Source organism: Lissotriton vulgaris, chromosome 3_1 (genome assembly GCF_964263255.1).
Source record: "Lissotriton vulgaris chromosome 3_1, aLisVul1.2, whole genome shotgun sequence".
Classification (NCBI taxonomy): domain Eukaryota; kingdom Metazoa; phylum Chordata; class Amphibia; order Caudata; family Salamandridae; genus Lissotriton; species Lissotriton vulgaris.
The window spans coordinates 550,466,063-550,483,322 of record NC_141689.1 but is presented as its reverse complement, the minus strand read 5'-3'; the positions used below and the strand labels follow the sequence as shown (position 1 = coordinate 550,483,322).

The window sequence follows — 17,260 nt, the reverse complement described above, 5'->3', positions numbered from 1 at the left end:
AGAACGCTACAAGAGGTGCCTTTCCTGAGAAGGGCCCACTGGGCCCCTAACCTTTATGCCTCCTTTGTGACGCGGGTCCCGCTCCGTGTGTGGGACTCTGTGGCTACCAAGCACGAACTCACTACCTTTCCCTCTCCCTTCACGCCACTGATTGGTAACCCGGACTTTGGCCCGGGTATGGAGCCTGGAGCCTATGATCCCTGGCGGGCGGCCCGATGTTTCACTTTATATCATCTATATGGCCCAGAGGGTGTCATTCCCTTCCAGGACCTGCGTCGGGATTATGGCCTCCCCGAGACGGAACGCATGCGGTATATGCAGGCACGTCACTGGGCGCTACAGCCTCAAGTGCGCGCGACGGCAGACCGGCCGAACACAGCGTATGAGCGCTGGCTAGTAACTCGCTCGTCGGACGCCAAGCTCATCTCTGACTTGTATAAGATGCTGCAACCCCCCCCCCTTTCACATCTACAACCCGGGTAGGGAGCGGTGGGAACGGGAGCTTGGTCGAGTGCTGAGCCATACTGAATGGGACCACATCTCCTACCGAGCGCGCCACTCCGCCTATCACACCGGGCTCACAGAGACCTTCACCAAAATCACAACCTATTGGTATCGCACTCCTGAGAAATTACATGAGATGGAACGCTCAATACCTGGGACATGTTGGCGCAACTGTGGTCAGACTGGCACACTTGCTCATATATTGTGGGACTGTCCCCTTCTGGCTCCTTACTGGGAGGAGGTCCTCAATGAGGTTGACAAATGCTTTGGAATAGAACTACCCCGTCTCCCTGCATATGTCCTACTGGGTTTGCCGAATGGATTGATGTACCCTCTCAGATCTAAAAGGGGTAGACAGACAGCGATAGCTTTGGGGTCAGCAGTACAGAACATACTCATTCACTGGCGCTCCACCACGCTCCCCACTGTTGTCGGCTGGCTGCACAGATTGTGGCATGTCCTTGGCATGGAGAAGCTGTCCCTAGTGGTGGCGGGGGACGTAGACGCTTTTGAGGAGCTGTGGGCACCCTTCCATAATTTGTTATGCTCAGAATTCAAAGAAATCACTTGCCCTAGGTATCTTAGACTGTTGCGGCTGACACCGCCGCCAGACCCGCCTGTTTAATCGGCCCAAGCTGGCAACTGGTGGTGGGGGTAGACAATAGGTAGCCACAGGGGAAGAGCGAGTGGTTGACGGCACAGTACAGGGGGTGGGGGAGGGGGTTTGGGGGTTGTTGGCTGGGTGGGAGGAGGGGCAGGGTTGTTCCCCCCCCCCCTTTTTTCTTCCTTTTTCCTTTTTCCCCCCTTTTGTTTTCGTCCACAGGTGCGCGAGCTGTGCGATCCAGGCACGACTGTGCCCACCATGTCGAAAGGACTGCCTTTATGCATCTAATGTACCATGCGCACTGATTCTGAGAGGCACCTGTGGTTATATGTTTGTTTTGTTGTTTCTTTCCTCACCCTGCTTCAATAAAATACTTTAAACCTAATAGCCTATGTCCTTCTGCTTGCCCTGAGGTTTTCAAAGATGTCTTGGGTGTTTGGATTGGTGGTGTACTTTTCGAGTTTACGTGGCTCAAAGGACACAATTCTCTCTTTATAATAGTAGTATAGATAGATATAGATAAGGGCATGAATCGGGAAAATTCCCTCTGAGCTAAAAACACCACACGACAATAGAACATAGAAACAATTTTGTGCTTTCTGTGTTTTCATGTTGAATGTTGTAGCAATGTTGAAGCAAGTGCCTTGTCAGAATAGCATACTTCAGTCTAGCATGGCTCGCACTTCTCACTTTGCATTTCAGTGTCCTACTTTGCCTTTTTCTATTTGCATATCTTGAGGCATTGTAATCACAGGGCAGAAATGGTCTCTTTGAACCGGTCTATTTGTCCCCTTTTGATGGTGCGGGTGGCCCTACTTTAGGAGCTATCTGTGCACCTTTTCCTTTTTTTTTATTTCTTCTTCAAACAAAGATGGAAATCTAATTTTGTCCTCAGTGTTAGTTTGTATAAAGCACTGAACAGAGCAAATTGCCTCAAGGTGTTTTAGGCCCGAATGAGATGTTTCAAAGAATATTTTATAACATATCGGCTTGAAGTTCTTCTGACAACGAGGTGGTAAATCTTGGTGCAGCTAACAGTAGTGCATTGCTCAGGCTGGTTACCTGGATAGCGAGGCATTGTGGGTTTTTTCTGACCTTCAGAGTGCTCTGAGAACCTAGAACTGGCTATGGTGGCAGAGAAACATCCAGGATTGTTGTGTTCTAGTTTAAGATTTTTAAATGGAGGATTTTCATATCCTGTAAATTATTTGTAGGTGATCAAAAAGTTAAAGGGAGGGCCAGAGGAGTGATTTCTAGATCGTGGATAAAGACCAAGGACTTCTGCTTGATGAGTAGTTTAATTGTCATGTTTAGTTGTATAGATTTGGAGGCCGCGGAGTTGATACGATAAAGTGTGTTGGCAGAGTCGAAGCATTAGTTGATGGTAATTCCTTGTTACTGCTAATTCCTTTTGGATCTCCAAATTTAAGGATACAGCAAAAGTAATGCAAGAACTTCTGGGATGAAACATTCATACTTCATATCTTAACTTAAGTTGCCTTTTTAAGATGATAGTGCTTCTTAGACTTTTTTGTGCTGGTGGTGACTGACTTGTCAGGAGTTGATGGAGGTACCTAAGCACATTTAACACCAATAAGCAACTTTTCAACTTTGGAGCAGTTTAGGATTTCAGAAAGCCTGTATCCATACACCCATGACAGATAGGTGTGTAGGTCCTGGTGATGGTTGTGTTTGTTAGTCATGCATGTGATGGTGGGTAGCATTGTTGCAGGAGTGGTTAAAAAAAGATTGCGGTCTCAGATTGGCTTCAAAGTGGAGAGGATTTACAGATGATCACTATGGAACTCCATATGGCACCTTCAAACTGTTTCTCCTATTTTCCTGTATCTACTCCTAATGCTGAGCAATGTAAACCTTCATGGAAAACATCCATTGCGGTGTGGATGCATTATCCCAGGAATGAAAATTGAAGGTTTTGCTCTCAGTTTTCTGTTTTGAAGTTGATCTTAATGTTATAAAAGCCTATGCCAACGTGATTTTGTATTCTGGCCTCCTTGGTCACAAATGCTTCCTGTTGACCACACACATTTTTAGTTAATCTCCCCTTTTTTCATTTTCTGCTTGAGGCTTTCTGGTCCTGCACATTAAACTTTTAGTAATTTGTGAGATTTTGAACGTTTTGTTTTTTGCAAGTCATTGAGCCCATCTAGTGCTTCTCTTTCTTTGTCGAACTTTGACTTATTACTGTGTGTGTCCCCTGTTTTAACGATAAACATAAAATATCTTGATGACCAGTTTCTTCTTTTAGCATATAGCCTGGAAAATAATGTGCTTTGGGATGTAGCAATTGCCCAGATAACTGGGTTTGACTGTTGAATGTCAGAGTTTCATTCATTCATTTTTCTAAAGAACGCAGGTTGGCTTATTTACTATATCAACATGTTTATCTCTGGTACATTCTCTGCATCAGGGGTGTCCGCCAATGCATCATAGGGGTTGGATCGTCCCCGATTTTTCCGAATAACCAGGTGTGATAAATGTGCATGCAAATAATCTAAAAAGTGATCATTTACATAGTATGTGGCAATCCTGAATGCATAATATGGCTCTGACTGTTGTGGACCGTCATAGGACTACCTTGTTCTACAATCATCTTAAGTTAAAGCTAGCGGAAGGAACCTTGTAATGCTCTGATCCTCATGTAAAGCGCTCTGATACCTCTGGGTCTATCCAGCGCTATATAAAACTTCGCAAATAAACCTTGGGGTGGGTTGTAACAGTCTTAAGGATGATTTCTGTTGGTAAATAGACACGTATAAATGGTTTTGTTTATTCATTTGGCAAGTTCCAAATCCTGAAGTGAACCTAGGAGGGTCACTGAGAGAGGATTTTACTCAAATGAGATTATGGATTAAAATAAAAGCCATGATTATGCTTGAGTAGTTAATACAAAGGAGCAGAAGAATCAGGCAAAGCCATGGGTGAAGCTGCTCAGTGTACAGTAGGAATATGGTGTATAGGGTGGTAAGAGTATGGCACTTATTTACCCTATTGTTAATCGAATATTCAGACGTCAAGCATGCGGAAAAGGAGACGAAATGTATTAAGATTGTATTACATGGAAAAACTTAACTTGATTGAACCGATTTTGCAGCTAAAGTGGACCAAATGTAGAACAAAGCTTTTCTCTGCTGTGAGGTGGAGACAGGCTAAATCTACTTATTAGGAAAGATGGCTTTAATTGAACAGGTATGCCAATGGGGGGTACCTGAAGGGAACATCAGGAATTTCAAAATATGGCAGTTACCTACACAGACGAAATAGAGTTAACGTTCTTTCCATGAAAGTGGAAAAATCTCATTTTGTAAACAAATCTGTGAGAATTGCTAAACAAGCAAGTCTGTGTTTGCTGGCTTCATATAACAGGGGAGGTTTTGGGGAGTAGCTGACCAGAGGGAAGTCTGCACCCCCTGCCCCCACTTACCCCCAGTGACTGCCATTTTGTATTGGGCTACGTTTATAGCCCAAACTTATATTTTGGGGGTCAAGTTGGGCTACCTGCAGCCACCATTTTAGGTTCAGGTGACCTGGTGGCTGGGAGTTGGGAGTTTAGAATGTTTTAAATACCCCTCCCGCCCGTCCCTTTGGCTAGGATTTCCTGGGGTGAAAAATGGTGGGTCTTGAGATAGGGGCTCTGTTGTTGAGACAAGTGCACTGGGGTATGTATGTATATGCTGCAGCTTGGAACAGGTGCTCCGGGGACATGAAAAGTCTGCCAAGTTGGTTGGCGGTGCAGCTGGGGAACAGTCTGCAAGGGAAGGGTAGGCAGGTAGTTCAAGGTTCAGTTTAGGACATTTGGTTACTTACAGGTTCATACATATAGTAGTAGGATGTAGGGGGAATAGAAAGTTTGAAATGTTGGAATGCAATACAGTTAAATAAGTTAGCTCCAGGGTGGGTATGTTGGGGGGCTGTAGGGGTGGAGCCAGAGGCTTGTTCCCTGGATCTATAGCAAGGTTTTAGTTTTGTAGCGCAGTTTTGCTAAGACAATTTGTGATGAACACCTCTTTCAATAAAGCGCCCTTTTTCACACACAAAAAAGTGGTCAGTTTTCAGTACTGCACCCCTCCCTCCCAATATAGCTGCTGCGAGCAGTGACCATTAGTAGTACAATTCCAGATTCAAACTACATACTAGAGATGTGAAATATTGGTCTTATCTCCTTTTATAAACTAGAATAATTTCCCAGTTGCTGTTGCATAAATTGAATGTGCCCCCAACTTAAGAAAAAGTCATAGAAGACTCAGTTAAATGACTTCCAGTTCACCTTGACACCTACACACAACTAGTAATGAAATGGCATCATGGTCCGTCCTTCTGAGGGCGGCAAACCAAGCGAACCCTCTGATTCCTGGAGATCCAATCTATGACTCCTATGTTGATTGCCCCTTTGCTATGTATTAGTAATGCCCTTTTCCTAGGCTTCCCAAAGACATCCCCACCATTAGCAGTCTGCTCCGGCTAGTAATCTGTTAGAACACAGTTAGAGGGGACTAGTTGCAGTCATCAGTCGCCCATGGATGCCAGCCTATCTCCATGATTGAATCTCCATTCTGTAACCATCAAGTCTTCCCACAGTCCCCTGAACAAAAATGATTATTGCACTCTGGTTTAAATGAGCTACCAGCAGTGGCATCACAGATATTAAATAGATGGTAAATAACACTGTGCAGGTTTGCTCCAGAACTGATTACTTTCTTGGCTTTTGTAATTCCAGTTTCTGCTTCATTAATCTGTTTCCCATCACAGGCCTTTACAAATCAACAAATTACCACTAAACCTACGGGTGTGATACCTTATTGAAATTACTAGACTCATTGGTTCTCCTGTCAACCTTGTTTTTGTTTGTAATAGGAGTGATATGTATTTCCAAGTATATAATACTCCATTCATATTTTTATTTCTCAACATAATTGCTTATTTAATTTTCTGCATTGAAGGTGAGTGTGGCTAGAGCATGTATTAGGGCTGTCGGACGTGTTTTACTGCCCCAGTCCTACGGGCTCTTCAGAGGTTAGTCTAATGGTACTAACCGCCTCCCAGAAGAGAGTGGACACGAGAGTTGCAACGCCTTTGCCCTACCATACTATTCAAGCTCACACGTCTGTCTATTCACCAGGAAGTGCCTACGTTTCTGTGCTGCTTCTATTCTCACATGTGTTGGTTTTTGTTGGGAAGAGATACATAGAAATAACCCCAAGTATTCGAGAAGAGGATAATTTACTATTCTAACTCCTGTTCTGGAATATTTGGGGAATAGGTTTGTGACCAATGTTGTACTTTCTTAAAACAATAAGAACAAAAGTACTTGCCAGTCTCTGCGCATGCATGAAATGCTCCTGCATGCTCAACGACGACTGAGAGGATTGGACAGATGGGGAGCTTAAACAGATGGAACACCAGCATTTCCCTAACTCGCCTCACTAGGAAGGGACTACACAAGCGGATTTAGGCATTAGTGAAAGTCTATGTGCCGCTTACATTTTCAGAATGGGTCCATAAAACTAAATATTTCGGAGACGTGGTAGTGCCTCCGTACTCTGTAATATTTGAAAAATGAGTCTTGGTTTGCCTGACATTGGTTCTTCGTTGCCAATAAGGTGCAGATTGGTCAAGGGGTTCCAAGTTCTTTCGAGAAAATATCTTATAGGGTTATGAATACAAAACCCAATATTAATTGTTGCTATTCTTCTTGACATGCAGATAAAGTAAATGCCAGAAGAAATGCCTTCTTGTGATTTATTTAAATCCTGGGTAAAATGCGTTAATCGGTTTAGACAACTTCTGGTATCTGAGACAATTCTCATCTGATTGGACGAGGAGAAATTAGGCTATTATCTTCATCGGTCTTAAGTGCTTTGCATATCGAATCTGTAGCTTACCAACCACACAATTTGACATTAGCCCATGTTGGGGCAGAATTGTAACAGATTGACTCCAGGGAGGACATGGACACACCCAACGAGCATGGAAATGCCCAAATAGTTTATACATATTAAAAAGCATTTCACAGACCCTGGGCCTAGCCAGACAGCATTTATGTTTAGAAATTTTTTTTTAAGCTAACATTCCAATTTGTTTCTTAAAATAGTAGTCCAAACCAAACTGAACAAATTGGTTCTGAATTACTCTTTGTAGGACAAATTCAGGATGTGAATGTGCATGAGTTAGTATACTTTTTAAACGTTTGTACAGGGGTCCTGATAAGTGCGGAATCCTTAGTAATTAGCTGCATAGGATGCACATATGGATTTTGAATCGTGGTATAATTAAAGAAAGTCCATCTTAGTCAGCACTATTCAATGTGTTTTGCGATTGAGTTGAGGTCGCTGGACAAAATACCTTAAAAGAAAGGAGATTGAGGTAACTGTTCCAATCCAGTGTATGGCGGTCGGCCGAGGGGTGGTGTTTTGTGACAAGTTCTCAGATAGGGAAATTAGAATGAAATCCTGCTGTGGGCAAAACTGTAGGGTATTGTGAGTTTATTACTGTGCTGTGTTGGAAGACCATGTGAATGGTAAACAAACTGAAACACGAGCTTTAATCTACTATAAATGATTTGTCTACAAATTGCATTTTAGAATTGAGACAATGGCTGGCGATGGCTTCTGGATTCACAGGTTGTTTGTTTTACTTGTACGCACTGAGTCAGTTCCTGTGTGCTTTACAGTCTGAGCCAGTGACAAGTAGATGTGCCATCCATTCTTTTACGTAGTGTCAAGCCCTTTTTTTTTTTTGTTTTTTTTTTTTACAAATGGTAATGCTTAGTTTGCAGAAGCAGATGACAGTTACAGGAAGGGGTTATATGGTGGGGAACAGCAAACTGTGTTCACGCTGTCACTGTATTGTAAAACCATGCCTGTGGAATGTAGAGAATACAGCTCAATCAGTGTGCTGGAGTCTCAAGGATGTGTGATGTTCACTTAACTTGTTGTTGTGCAATTATGCAAAAATAATTGGGAAATTATGTGAAATTACGCCATATGGCACCAAAAACACAAGTACCACGAATGACAGTCGCTTGCATTCCAGTATTTTGAGTAACATGAAATTCACAGAATTACCACTGTGTAATTGAAATTTCACCCAGGCCTGTTTTCCAAGTCAGTGAAGTGATATATGCCCTCTCTTTAAATGTTTTGTGCAAGAAAGTAAGACGTTGAAAAATTGAAAGTACTTTACCATTTGAAACTGCAGCATAAGTTGGTTTCTATTAAATGTATAGCTGTTCTGTATCACTTAATAAAAGCGTATTACAGTTGTGAGGTCTGGTGGGTGGTTTCTGGAGGCTTATTGTATCCTCTACTGCACACAAACCTTAAAAAGACTCAAACGAGCTGCCAGTCACCTTCATCGGCAGGATGTCCTCTGCTGTGGCTCGGATAAGGCCTGCTCTTACTAATGTACATTAGATTTGTGGTGTGCTTAATACTGGCAAACCCATAACTAAAATAAATTGGATAGTCTCAACTGGCAGTGTCACTGGCTCAGGAATGAAACGAGGTTACTCCTCAGATTTTGTAAGCAATTTTGAAGTTGTATATGTTGAGATATTTACAGATTTACCTGACCCTTTCCCACTAATATGCTATACGTTTTGCCAAGTTGCCGTCTGTGATTTGACTCCCCATAGAGAACTGGGGACCCCAGGCAGCAGAAAGAAGCAAAATTGTCTTGATTAATGCAGCACAATATCCTCCTTAAAAACGGTTTTTATTCATTTTGATAACATAACAGTACATATGGTCAGGCATGTAATTCTGCAGAATTCCAACCACACTAATGTTAATGAACGTCTCCAGCATCTGCTAATGAACTACTGCTTAAGTGTAACAATTCATAACTCTGTCATTAGTGGCGTATGGTGGCTATCACCATTTCAGCGTGACAATAAACCCCAAAATTCAAGACCTCCTGATTAAAGAATCTCAATTAAGTCCATGACATATGTTCCATTGATACCAGAGATTAGTGAACTTCCAGGGGCAACTACGACCTGTGTATACAACCTTCTCTGCTATCTTACACTAGGCATCAAATCCAGATGATCCACTATTTGGCAGTATCTCACCATTCCAATGAGTTTGCTTTCCTTCAGGAGTGGAAAATCGCCCCATATTCTGATAAATGATGGAGAGGTAGCAGCAAGATGTCCTTTATCTTATTTGGGTATAGTAGCTTTGGTCGTTCACCCATCTCCTGACTTGAAAGCTTGTGTCACTGTTATGTGGTAGTGCTCCCATAACTCTACTTTAATGATTAGAAATTAACAGTGTTTGTTGCAGAATGGGTAAATTAATGTAGAAGAAACCTTTTCCCACAGAGGTGCGCAAAAATGTTGCCTTACAGAATTACTTCTTTGTATCATTGAACATATGTACATAGTTGTAAGACCTTCCCTGGTTTTCTGTCACCACTTTCCAAAGGGAATGGCAATCCCACATCAGTTCTATTACACATTTATTATGCAATTTTATAAAACAAAATGCATTGCTCTCGAGATTCCCAGAATAGTAGTCTAAAGTCTGTCAGTCATGCTTTATTTGGCTATTTTTAATGATTCTGTTTCTCAGAATTGGCCTTTGTCAGCACTATTCCTATGTCTGAATTTACTAGCTTAGAAATTTATTTTAATTTTAAAAGTTTTATAGAACGCTGGCTAAACCCGGAGGTATCAGAGCGCTTTACATGAGCATCAGATCATAGTTACAGGTTACATCGTTACAAAGGTTACACAGTTCTTAGAGCATGGCAACATAGTTACTTGTAAGGTCGAGATAAACAAAAAGCACAAATACGTAAGGGGAAAAGAAGGCAAGGTGAGAGATTCAGGGGGGGTTGGAGTAGGGGAAGTAGGCAGATAATGAAGGCGGGAAAGAGGAGGGGAGGGGAGGGTGAGAGACACAGCATGGGGAGAAGAGGGGAAGGGTGACTGGGACACAAACTGGTAGACGAGTCAAGGCAACGTCCAAAGTCCAGTAAGCTGTGATCCCAGGGGAAGTGGTATCTCTTCCCTATCTCTATAGCGAGAGGCTCCCTTTACGCAGTGGACTCTCTCAGAGAGGTCTCTGAGACTCCAAGGCCTACATACTGGATCCTTCCCCAAAAAGGGGAGAGGGAGTGCTTTGGCAAGGGGTGCCATACCATACATCCAGTGTGAGTGGCTCCCTTGGCGCAGTGGACTCACTCAGCGGGTTCGCTGAGACTCCAGAGTATAAATATTGGATCTCTCCCCAACAAGGGGAGAAGGAGTGCTTAGTCAAAGGGCACAAAGGACAGGGGGTAGGCAGAGTGGCAGGCAAGGGGAGAGATTCAGGGGAGAGACGATAGGAGCTAGGGAAGAGACTATAGGGAAAGACGAAAATAAGTCTCCCTAAAGACCGACTGGGTAGGTGACGACCAAGGAGGGAATCCAAGGCCCATCTCCCCAATATGCTGCTTGTACTTGGCTGAAGGCAACGTCTGGAGCATCCCCCATCAACTCAACAAAGGGGGAAGCTCCACCTATTGCCCTTTCTGACCAAACAGTGTTGGTAAACCTAGCAGTGGGGATCAGCAGCGTTCAACAGTGCTTGGCTTGAGAGCAGTGTTCCCACCAGCTACTCTTCATCAAGTACGTCCCCTTGTATCTTGGCGGTGGTCTTGGATCAAGATGTCCTTAGAAAGCCTGCCTGTGACTTAGAACTAGGCTCGAGTGCTAGGTCTTCCAGCCCTTGGGTCCCTTAGTCGCCTGTCCATCCTCCAGGAGATTCACACTAATATTTCTGAAGAGAAGTTCTTAGTAGTAGTAGTAGTATAAGGCTTTATTCGATGAAAACATATCTTAAAAGCATCACATTTTATAAAATACATATGCACATTAAAAAAGGGATTTGATAGTCCATTTACAGCAAGTTTAGAGTCGAAAGCAAGAAAAATAAAAACACGATTTACAGATTAAGATAACAATTTAACCATATTCTTTTAAATTTTCAAATTAAACATTTTGTTTAAGCCTTTTTTTTCTAATGGACCATGCCCATGATAAAAACTTTGAAAGACCACAAACATACAGTGACCGAGTGTCAGACATCAAAATACGCAGTGCCTCATTATAGTGCCTAGAGCCCAACAGCCGACATATTGGTTTGAGCCAGCATTTCCTTGGCGACGCATATGCCGTACAGGCAAACAGGATATGAGCAACAGATTCTGTTATTGTTTTACAGATGGGGCAAAATGGTGTTGTTTGGGACGGGGCTTTCCAGCGAGCAGTTAAGACGCGCACTGGAAGAGAGCCGACCCTAAATCTAAAGTACAAAGTCCTATCAACAGATTTCCAAACAATGTCAAGGTAGGGTTCCCAAAATGCCACGTCCTTAAACATTAGGAACTCTTCCGTTAATCTGCCATGGGTTGAGTCAGTGCCGGTTCTGGTTGCGACCCATCTCCAGTAAATGGTCTTCAGAGTTGCCTTCGGGGGGAAGACCTGCTTACCCAGGCTTCATTAAGGCCCATTTCGCCAAGTAGGAATTTTACATCTTTTAGCCATTTTATTTTATGCCATCCCGCCATCGACATTACTTCTGCCAACCCCTCAGCATACTTTGCCAGTTCCGGCACTCGCCACAGCCGGGCCCATAGCAGCAACGGACGTACTTTTGCCAGATCATTGATAGAGTGACATCCTAGATTAAGTAGCAAAGGTACCATTGGGGTGCTCTGCGGGAGTGACATAAGGTCCCTTAAAAACTTATTTTCGGACCTTACCAGTTGATCTATATTAGAAATACCCCACAGCTCTGCCCCATAAAGGGCAGAACTGACTCCCCTCGCTTTGTAAATATCGATGGCAATGGGTCTAGTTGAGGAAGAGCGCTGTTCCTTAAGCAGCGACCCGTTACCCTCTTATGGCTGAACAACATTTTACAAAGATGTGGGGTCCACTGCATGGTATCTGAAATGCGTATACCTAGGTAATCAAATACAGTGACCCTTTTCAGGGATACGTGATTTAATACTGGGGGTAGCCCAAGTTTTTTCGGGGTGTTCAACACCAAATACTTTGTCTTATCTGTATTTATTACCAGCCCTCTTTGGGTACAAAAGGCCTGAAAATTGTCTAGGAGGCTTTGGAGGCCCACAGGGATCTTAGATATTAGAAGCGTGTCATCAGCGAATAAGAGGGTAGGAATTCGCTCGCCCGCCAGGGATGGCGCATCAGATGGTTTTTCCAGCAGGTGCTCAACCACACCATTCACATATAGCGAAAAAAGGGTGGGAGCAAGAACGCATCCCTGGACCAAACAGTGTTGGTAAACCTAGCAGTGGGGATCAGCAGCATGCAACAGTGCTTGGCTTGAGAGCCGTGTTCCCACCAGCTACTCTTCATCAACTACGTCCCCTTGTATCTTGGCGGTGGTCTTGGATCAAGATGTCCTTAGAAAGCCTGCCTGCGACTTAGAACTAGGCTCGAGTGCTAGGTCTTCCAGCCCATGGGTCCCTTAGTCTCCTGTCCATCCTCCAGGAGATTCACACTAATATTTCTGAAGAGAAGTTTTTATCTCCTGCCAGCAGCTGGAGCCTAGAGGCATGCCTTCAGAGTCAGTCTCTCTCTCTCTCTCTCTCTCTCTCTCTCTCTCTCTCTCCCTCTCCCTCTCCCTCTCCCTCTCCCTCTCTGCCTCCTAGCATGACCTTTGACCTCAAATTCATTCCTGGCAAACTTAATACACTTTACCACATGGATTCATGAGCATACTAACTGTGATAGCCATGATGTAGGTTACGCTTTGGTCCTTCCAGATACACCACCTTAAGACAAAGTCTGTAGGCTTGCTCTATGTATGTGGTCTCACATGATGCTCCATGCAAATCGTAGCCTGTGATTCCTACGCCCCTGCCTGACCTCCCCCTTGTACCTGGTTCAGCCACTCTGACTAATGCCCAGGTTTGCGTTCTCACACAAACACGAGTCCCAAGAGACTTCCTAGTTCATAGATCACTCAACTACCTAGCTATCTATATTTGCAACTTGCATCCCACACATATATACTAAATGTATCCAGGCCCAATGTCGCATATCTATATACTTCAGCAGGAAGTCCTATATGTATGTAATTAAAATTCACACCTTTCTACTGCTGCAACACTTTTACACTACTATGTTTCCTTCTCACAGTTGGACAAACACAAATTCATATGTGATCCATCCGGTCAGCCACATATTGGTTAGTGCATTGAATCATGTGGTGGCTCCATGGTCCATCTTCCCACACTCTGTGGGGTATCTGAAATGGAAACTAGGAATCCAGCATGTGGCACCGTAAATGGGTTTGCTGTAAATATTAGTAGGGTTCCACAGGGTCCGTAACTGTGGTCAGGTCCGTGCAAGTCACACAGCCTCAGCCACAGCTGACATTCTTTTTAGTAGGCATTTGCAAGCTCCCACGCTGTACTCCCTCTCAGTTACCCAGCGCACGTACTTGGCAAACACTTCACCCTTTCCCCATGAAATATTGGAAGATTAATCAATGACAGGTGGATAAGCACACTTCCTAGAACAGGAATAGGGGCCTGAGCCTGGAACTTTAACAATTTCATACTTTTTTGGTAGCATTCCTGTCCATATATTATCCTTTTTAGCCTCATCAGCTGAACACTTGCAGACTATATTATCTGCACCTATGCCTGATAATGTTTCTTGGGTATTCACACAAGAAAGAACCATCGACCTCTGAGTCGCCACAAAGGCACCCTTCTTGTGGCCCCAGAGAAATATGGCCACTTAATCTCTGGTTGAACCTGGGATTTTTAACTGGCTATGTACATCTTTTAGGTTCCCTTCCTTAGATCCACTTACGAATATGAAACAGTATTTCACCAGATTGAGCAATTTCTTCTATTTTCCAAGTTCTCTTTGCTTTTTTCTTCTTTCCTCCCCTTCTTGCTTTTTTTGTTTAGTCCTGAAAATGGGATAAGAGGCTGAAGCAAGTGTTTCCAAAGGTGTGCCTCCAAAGATGTACCTGCACCACAGCTTAGAGCTGCACGCCTGCTTATGCTGGCACAGTGCCTGTTGATGTGAAATCGGATGTTGGTCTTGTGGCACTCTTGGTCCTGCCCGGTGGAGAGCAGCTCTCTAACCGAGGAGGCTGCTACTCCAAGGAGGCTGGTCTGTATGCGTTTTGACTGTTATGTAGTGTACACAGCTTCAGCCTCTGCTAGCAACACCCTGTACCACACAGCCCCATCCAGCACCTGCTTAGATAAGGCTATCGAGGAAGGAGCCCAACCACAAGGGTCGGTTGAAACTACACCACCTACAGTCAGTCGGTTCTTCCGTGGGTGCTTAGTCCATGATTTGCATTTGTACTGTTCCTTTACAATGGTTGGAATTGTGGTGTTTTCTACTCCTGTATTTCCATGTTTATTTGCATTTGGTTTTTTCAAAACTTGGATTCACGCTTATAAATTTATTTGTGCACAGATAACATTCAGCAGGGTTATGTAATGCCACCTATGAGCAAATCAGCTTCCCCTCAGATGGTAGTGATGGACATGCCAGTGTAGGACAGTGAATAGGGTGATGGGTACCTGCCCAGGTAGATGAACACCTGCCGGCTTTCATGTTTGTGTGTGTTCAAAACCTGTTCTAGGCTTACGCCACTGTTGGCTCTGATTGGAGATTTAGCCATTCAAAGCAGAACTAGGTGCATATCCAGGGTAGGAATGGAAAGGGAACACTCACAACGTTCTTGGGGGTGTATGGAGAGGGGTTTCTTCGCGGGGAACATTAGTGTTCAATTGGAGAAAGAAAGTTGCGAAGTGTACATGCAAGTTTAATTAACATTTATCAATATATAAATGTACACCTGTTACATTTAGGCATGTGTAACTGCCTATGCACGTGAGTCCTGGAAAAACGCATCATCTCTACCTGAAAATCTTTCTCAATTCCAAAAGTCTGACATTTACGGCAAACGTAGGCATATTCCTACAAAAGTACTTTCCAACGTTTTTTGTAGGAGTCAATTGCACAATTCTTCCTTACTGGGACTCCGCTGCAGCACTGTTTTTTGGTAGAGTGGTGCATTTACAGAGATCAGAATGAGCCTGAGCAGTAAATTCATAAATAAGTTTGTTACAGAACCAACCCTGATTTGTTAATTATGTTTTTTTTTCTAGATGACCGCGCATCCGATTCCAGTAGCCAAGGACCTGGTAAGTTGCCTTTTTAAAAGCTGTAGAATAAATAGTTTTTTAAAATGCCATTTGAACCACAGCTCTACCAATACCCACTCACTATATCAAGGATCTGTTTAACCTTGGAAAGATACTCATTGGTCGTGTAAAAAGACTGCTTGTTTGCAGTAGTTTCTGTCCTGCTTGAAAAACACGAGTCGAGACTGAGCAAGTGATGCAGTGTGGATGCAGTTTTTTAATCCCCGCCACCTTTTATCTGTTGTCTTGAGTTTAGAACAGAACTATTTGCTTTTGCATCTGGGACTGATCGCCTTGATTGAGCCGCGGGTATTTCAATAACTATTTATTTCCCGTTGTCTCTGCCTGTTGCCTCACCATGACGATTTGCGTCGTGCCCGTGCGGCTTAAATGTTTGCAGCCTGTGAGTGAATAGACAGGAATCTTTTTTTAACCACGATGAAGGCCCCACAGGACGTTCCAATCTATGACTGTGGGCAGACTAATCTCCTGACCTGTGTAGTGTAAGCATTCTGGCTGTTAGGAAATACATGACTCGCAAAATGTGGACAGGGCGATGGAGCCTCAATGCTTGTTGTGCTTTGAGGTTCGTCTAAAGGTGCAGTTCATCCTTCTTGCTCTAGTAGGGCGATGGGTGGCTGTTGGTAATTAGAGAATCTTTTTTCAAGGAGTATGCATGGGTGATATTTAGATCGTCTGCTGTGCCTGACAGCCTCAAAATGGCGGCAAGAGACAAACTGCCTTCTTTGATCTGGAAAATCTATTCCAGGCATGACATAATCTAACTTGTGGCGCATCTTCTCCCCCCTGCCCAGTACGTCTCCAGACGTGTGGCTTATTCCTTTCGTATGTGGTTTCCACTTTCAGCTGGGTTATAACAGCATTCCTATAGGCATGTATTGTATTGTATTGTATTGTAACTGCATTTATATAGCGCATGCTACCCCTGAGGAGGCGTTGAAGCCCTTTTTCGGCGAGTAGCACCCTACTCCGGGACTCATAAAGGATTAGTGTTGAATTAGTATTGTGAAATATGAAAGTAATTTAAGTGGTGGATAGGTTAGTCAGTTATTTGGATTCAGGAGGATAGAAGAGGCCAAAAGGTTTGTATTTATATAGCGCTTGTTAACCCTGATGGTGTGTTAATGCGCTTTTTTTGGTCGAGTAGCACCATACTCCGGAACCCATAAAGGATTAGTGGTGAATTAGTGTGGTGAAATATGAAAGTAATTTGAGTGGTGGATATTAGTCAGTTATTTGGAGTGAGAAGGACAGCAGAGGGATAGAAGGGGAATAAAGGTTTGCATTCATATAATACCTGTTACCCCTGATGGGTGTTGGAAGCGCTTTTCTGGCGTGTAGCACGCTACTCCGGAACCCATAAAGGATTAGTGTTGAAAATTAGTATAGTGGAATATGAAGTAATTTGAGTGGTGGATATGTTATACAGTTATTTGGATAGAGAAGGGTAGGTGGCGGGATAGAAGAGGGAAAGAGGTTTGTATTTATATATAGCTTGTTCCCCCTGATGGGGTTTTGAATCGCTTTTTTGGCGATTAGCACGCTACTCTGGAACCCATAGGATTAGTGTTGAATTAGTATAGTGAAATATTGCCTATAAAAAATTATAGGCAAGTATGTACTGTTACAAAGTGAGGGAAACATTCCCAGACAAGAAAACAAACTCCCTAAACCACCCTCTAGAAACCAGTTTGTGTTTTCGTGTCTCGTTTAAACGTGCATGCGGTTGGGGGCACACAAGGGGCCTTTGAATGGCAATGCACTGGAAATGCCTAATGTGTTGACAGTTGGGTGAGAAGAAGAGACGTGTTCCTTTATACCTTTCAGGCTTCGGGTATGTGTGCATAGAATTCCTCCAGCAGGTGAGCCCAATCCAACAATATTGGCTTCTTACGGAGCCCTCTATATTCTTTT

General features: G+C 43.5%; 1 protein-coding gene across 1 annotated transcript in view; it reads left to right on the top strand.

Moving 5' to 3' along the window:
* MARVELD2 (MARVEL domain containing 2) overlaps positions 1-17,260 on the top strand; it is a 125,598-nt gene that overhangs the window by 54,131 nt on the left and 54,207 nt on the right. Inside the window, exon 3 of the mRNA XM_086960821.1 lies at positions 15,290-15,325. Coding sequence (XP_086816947.1) covers positions 15,290-15,325 — 36 coding nt within the window. The remainder of the gene's footprint in view (positions 1-15,289; positions 15,326-17,260) is intronic.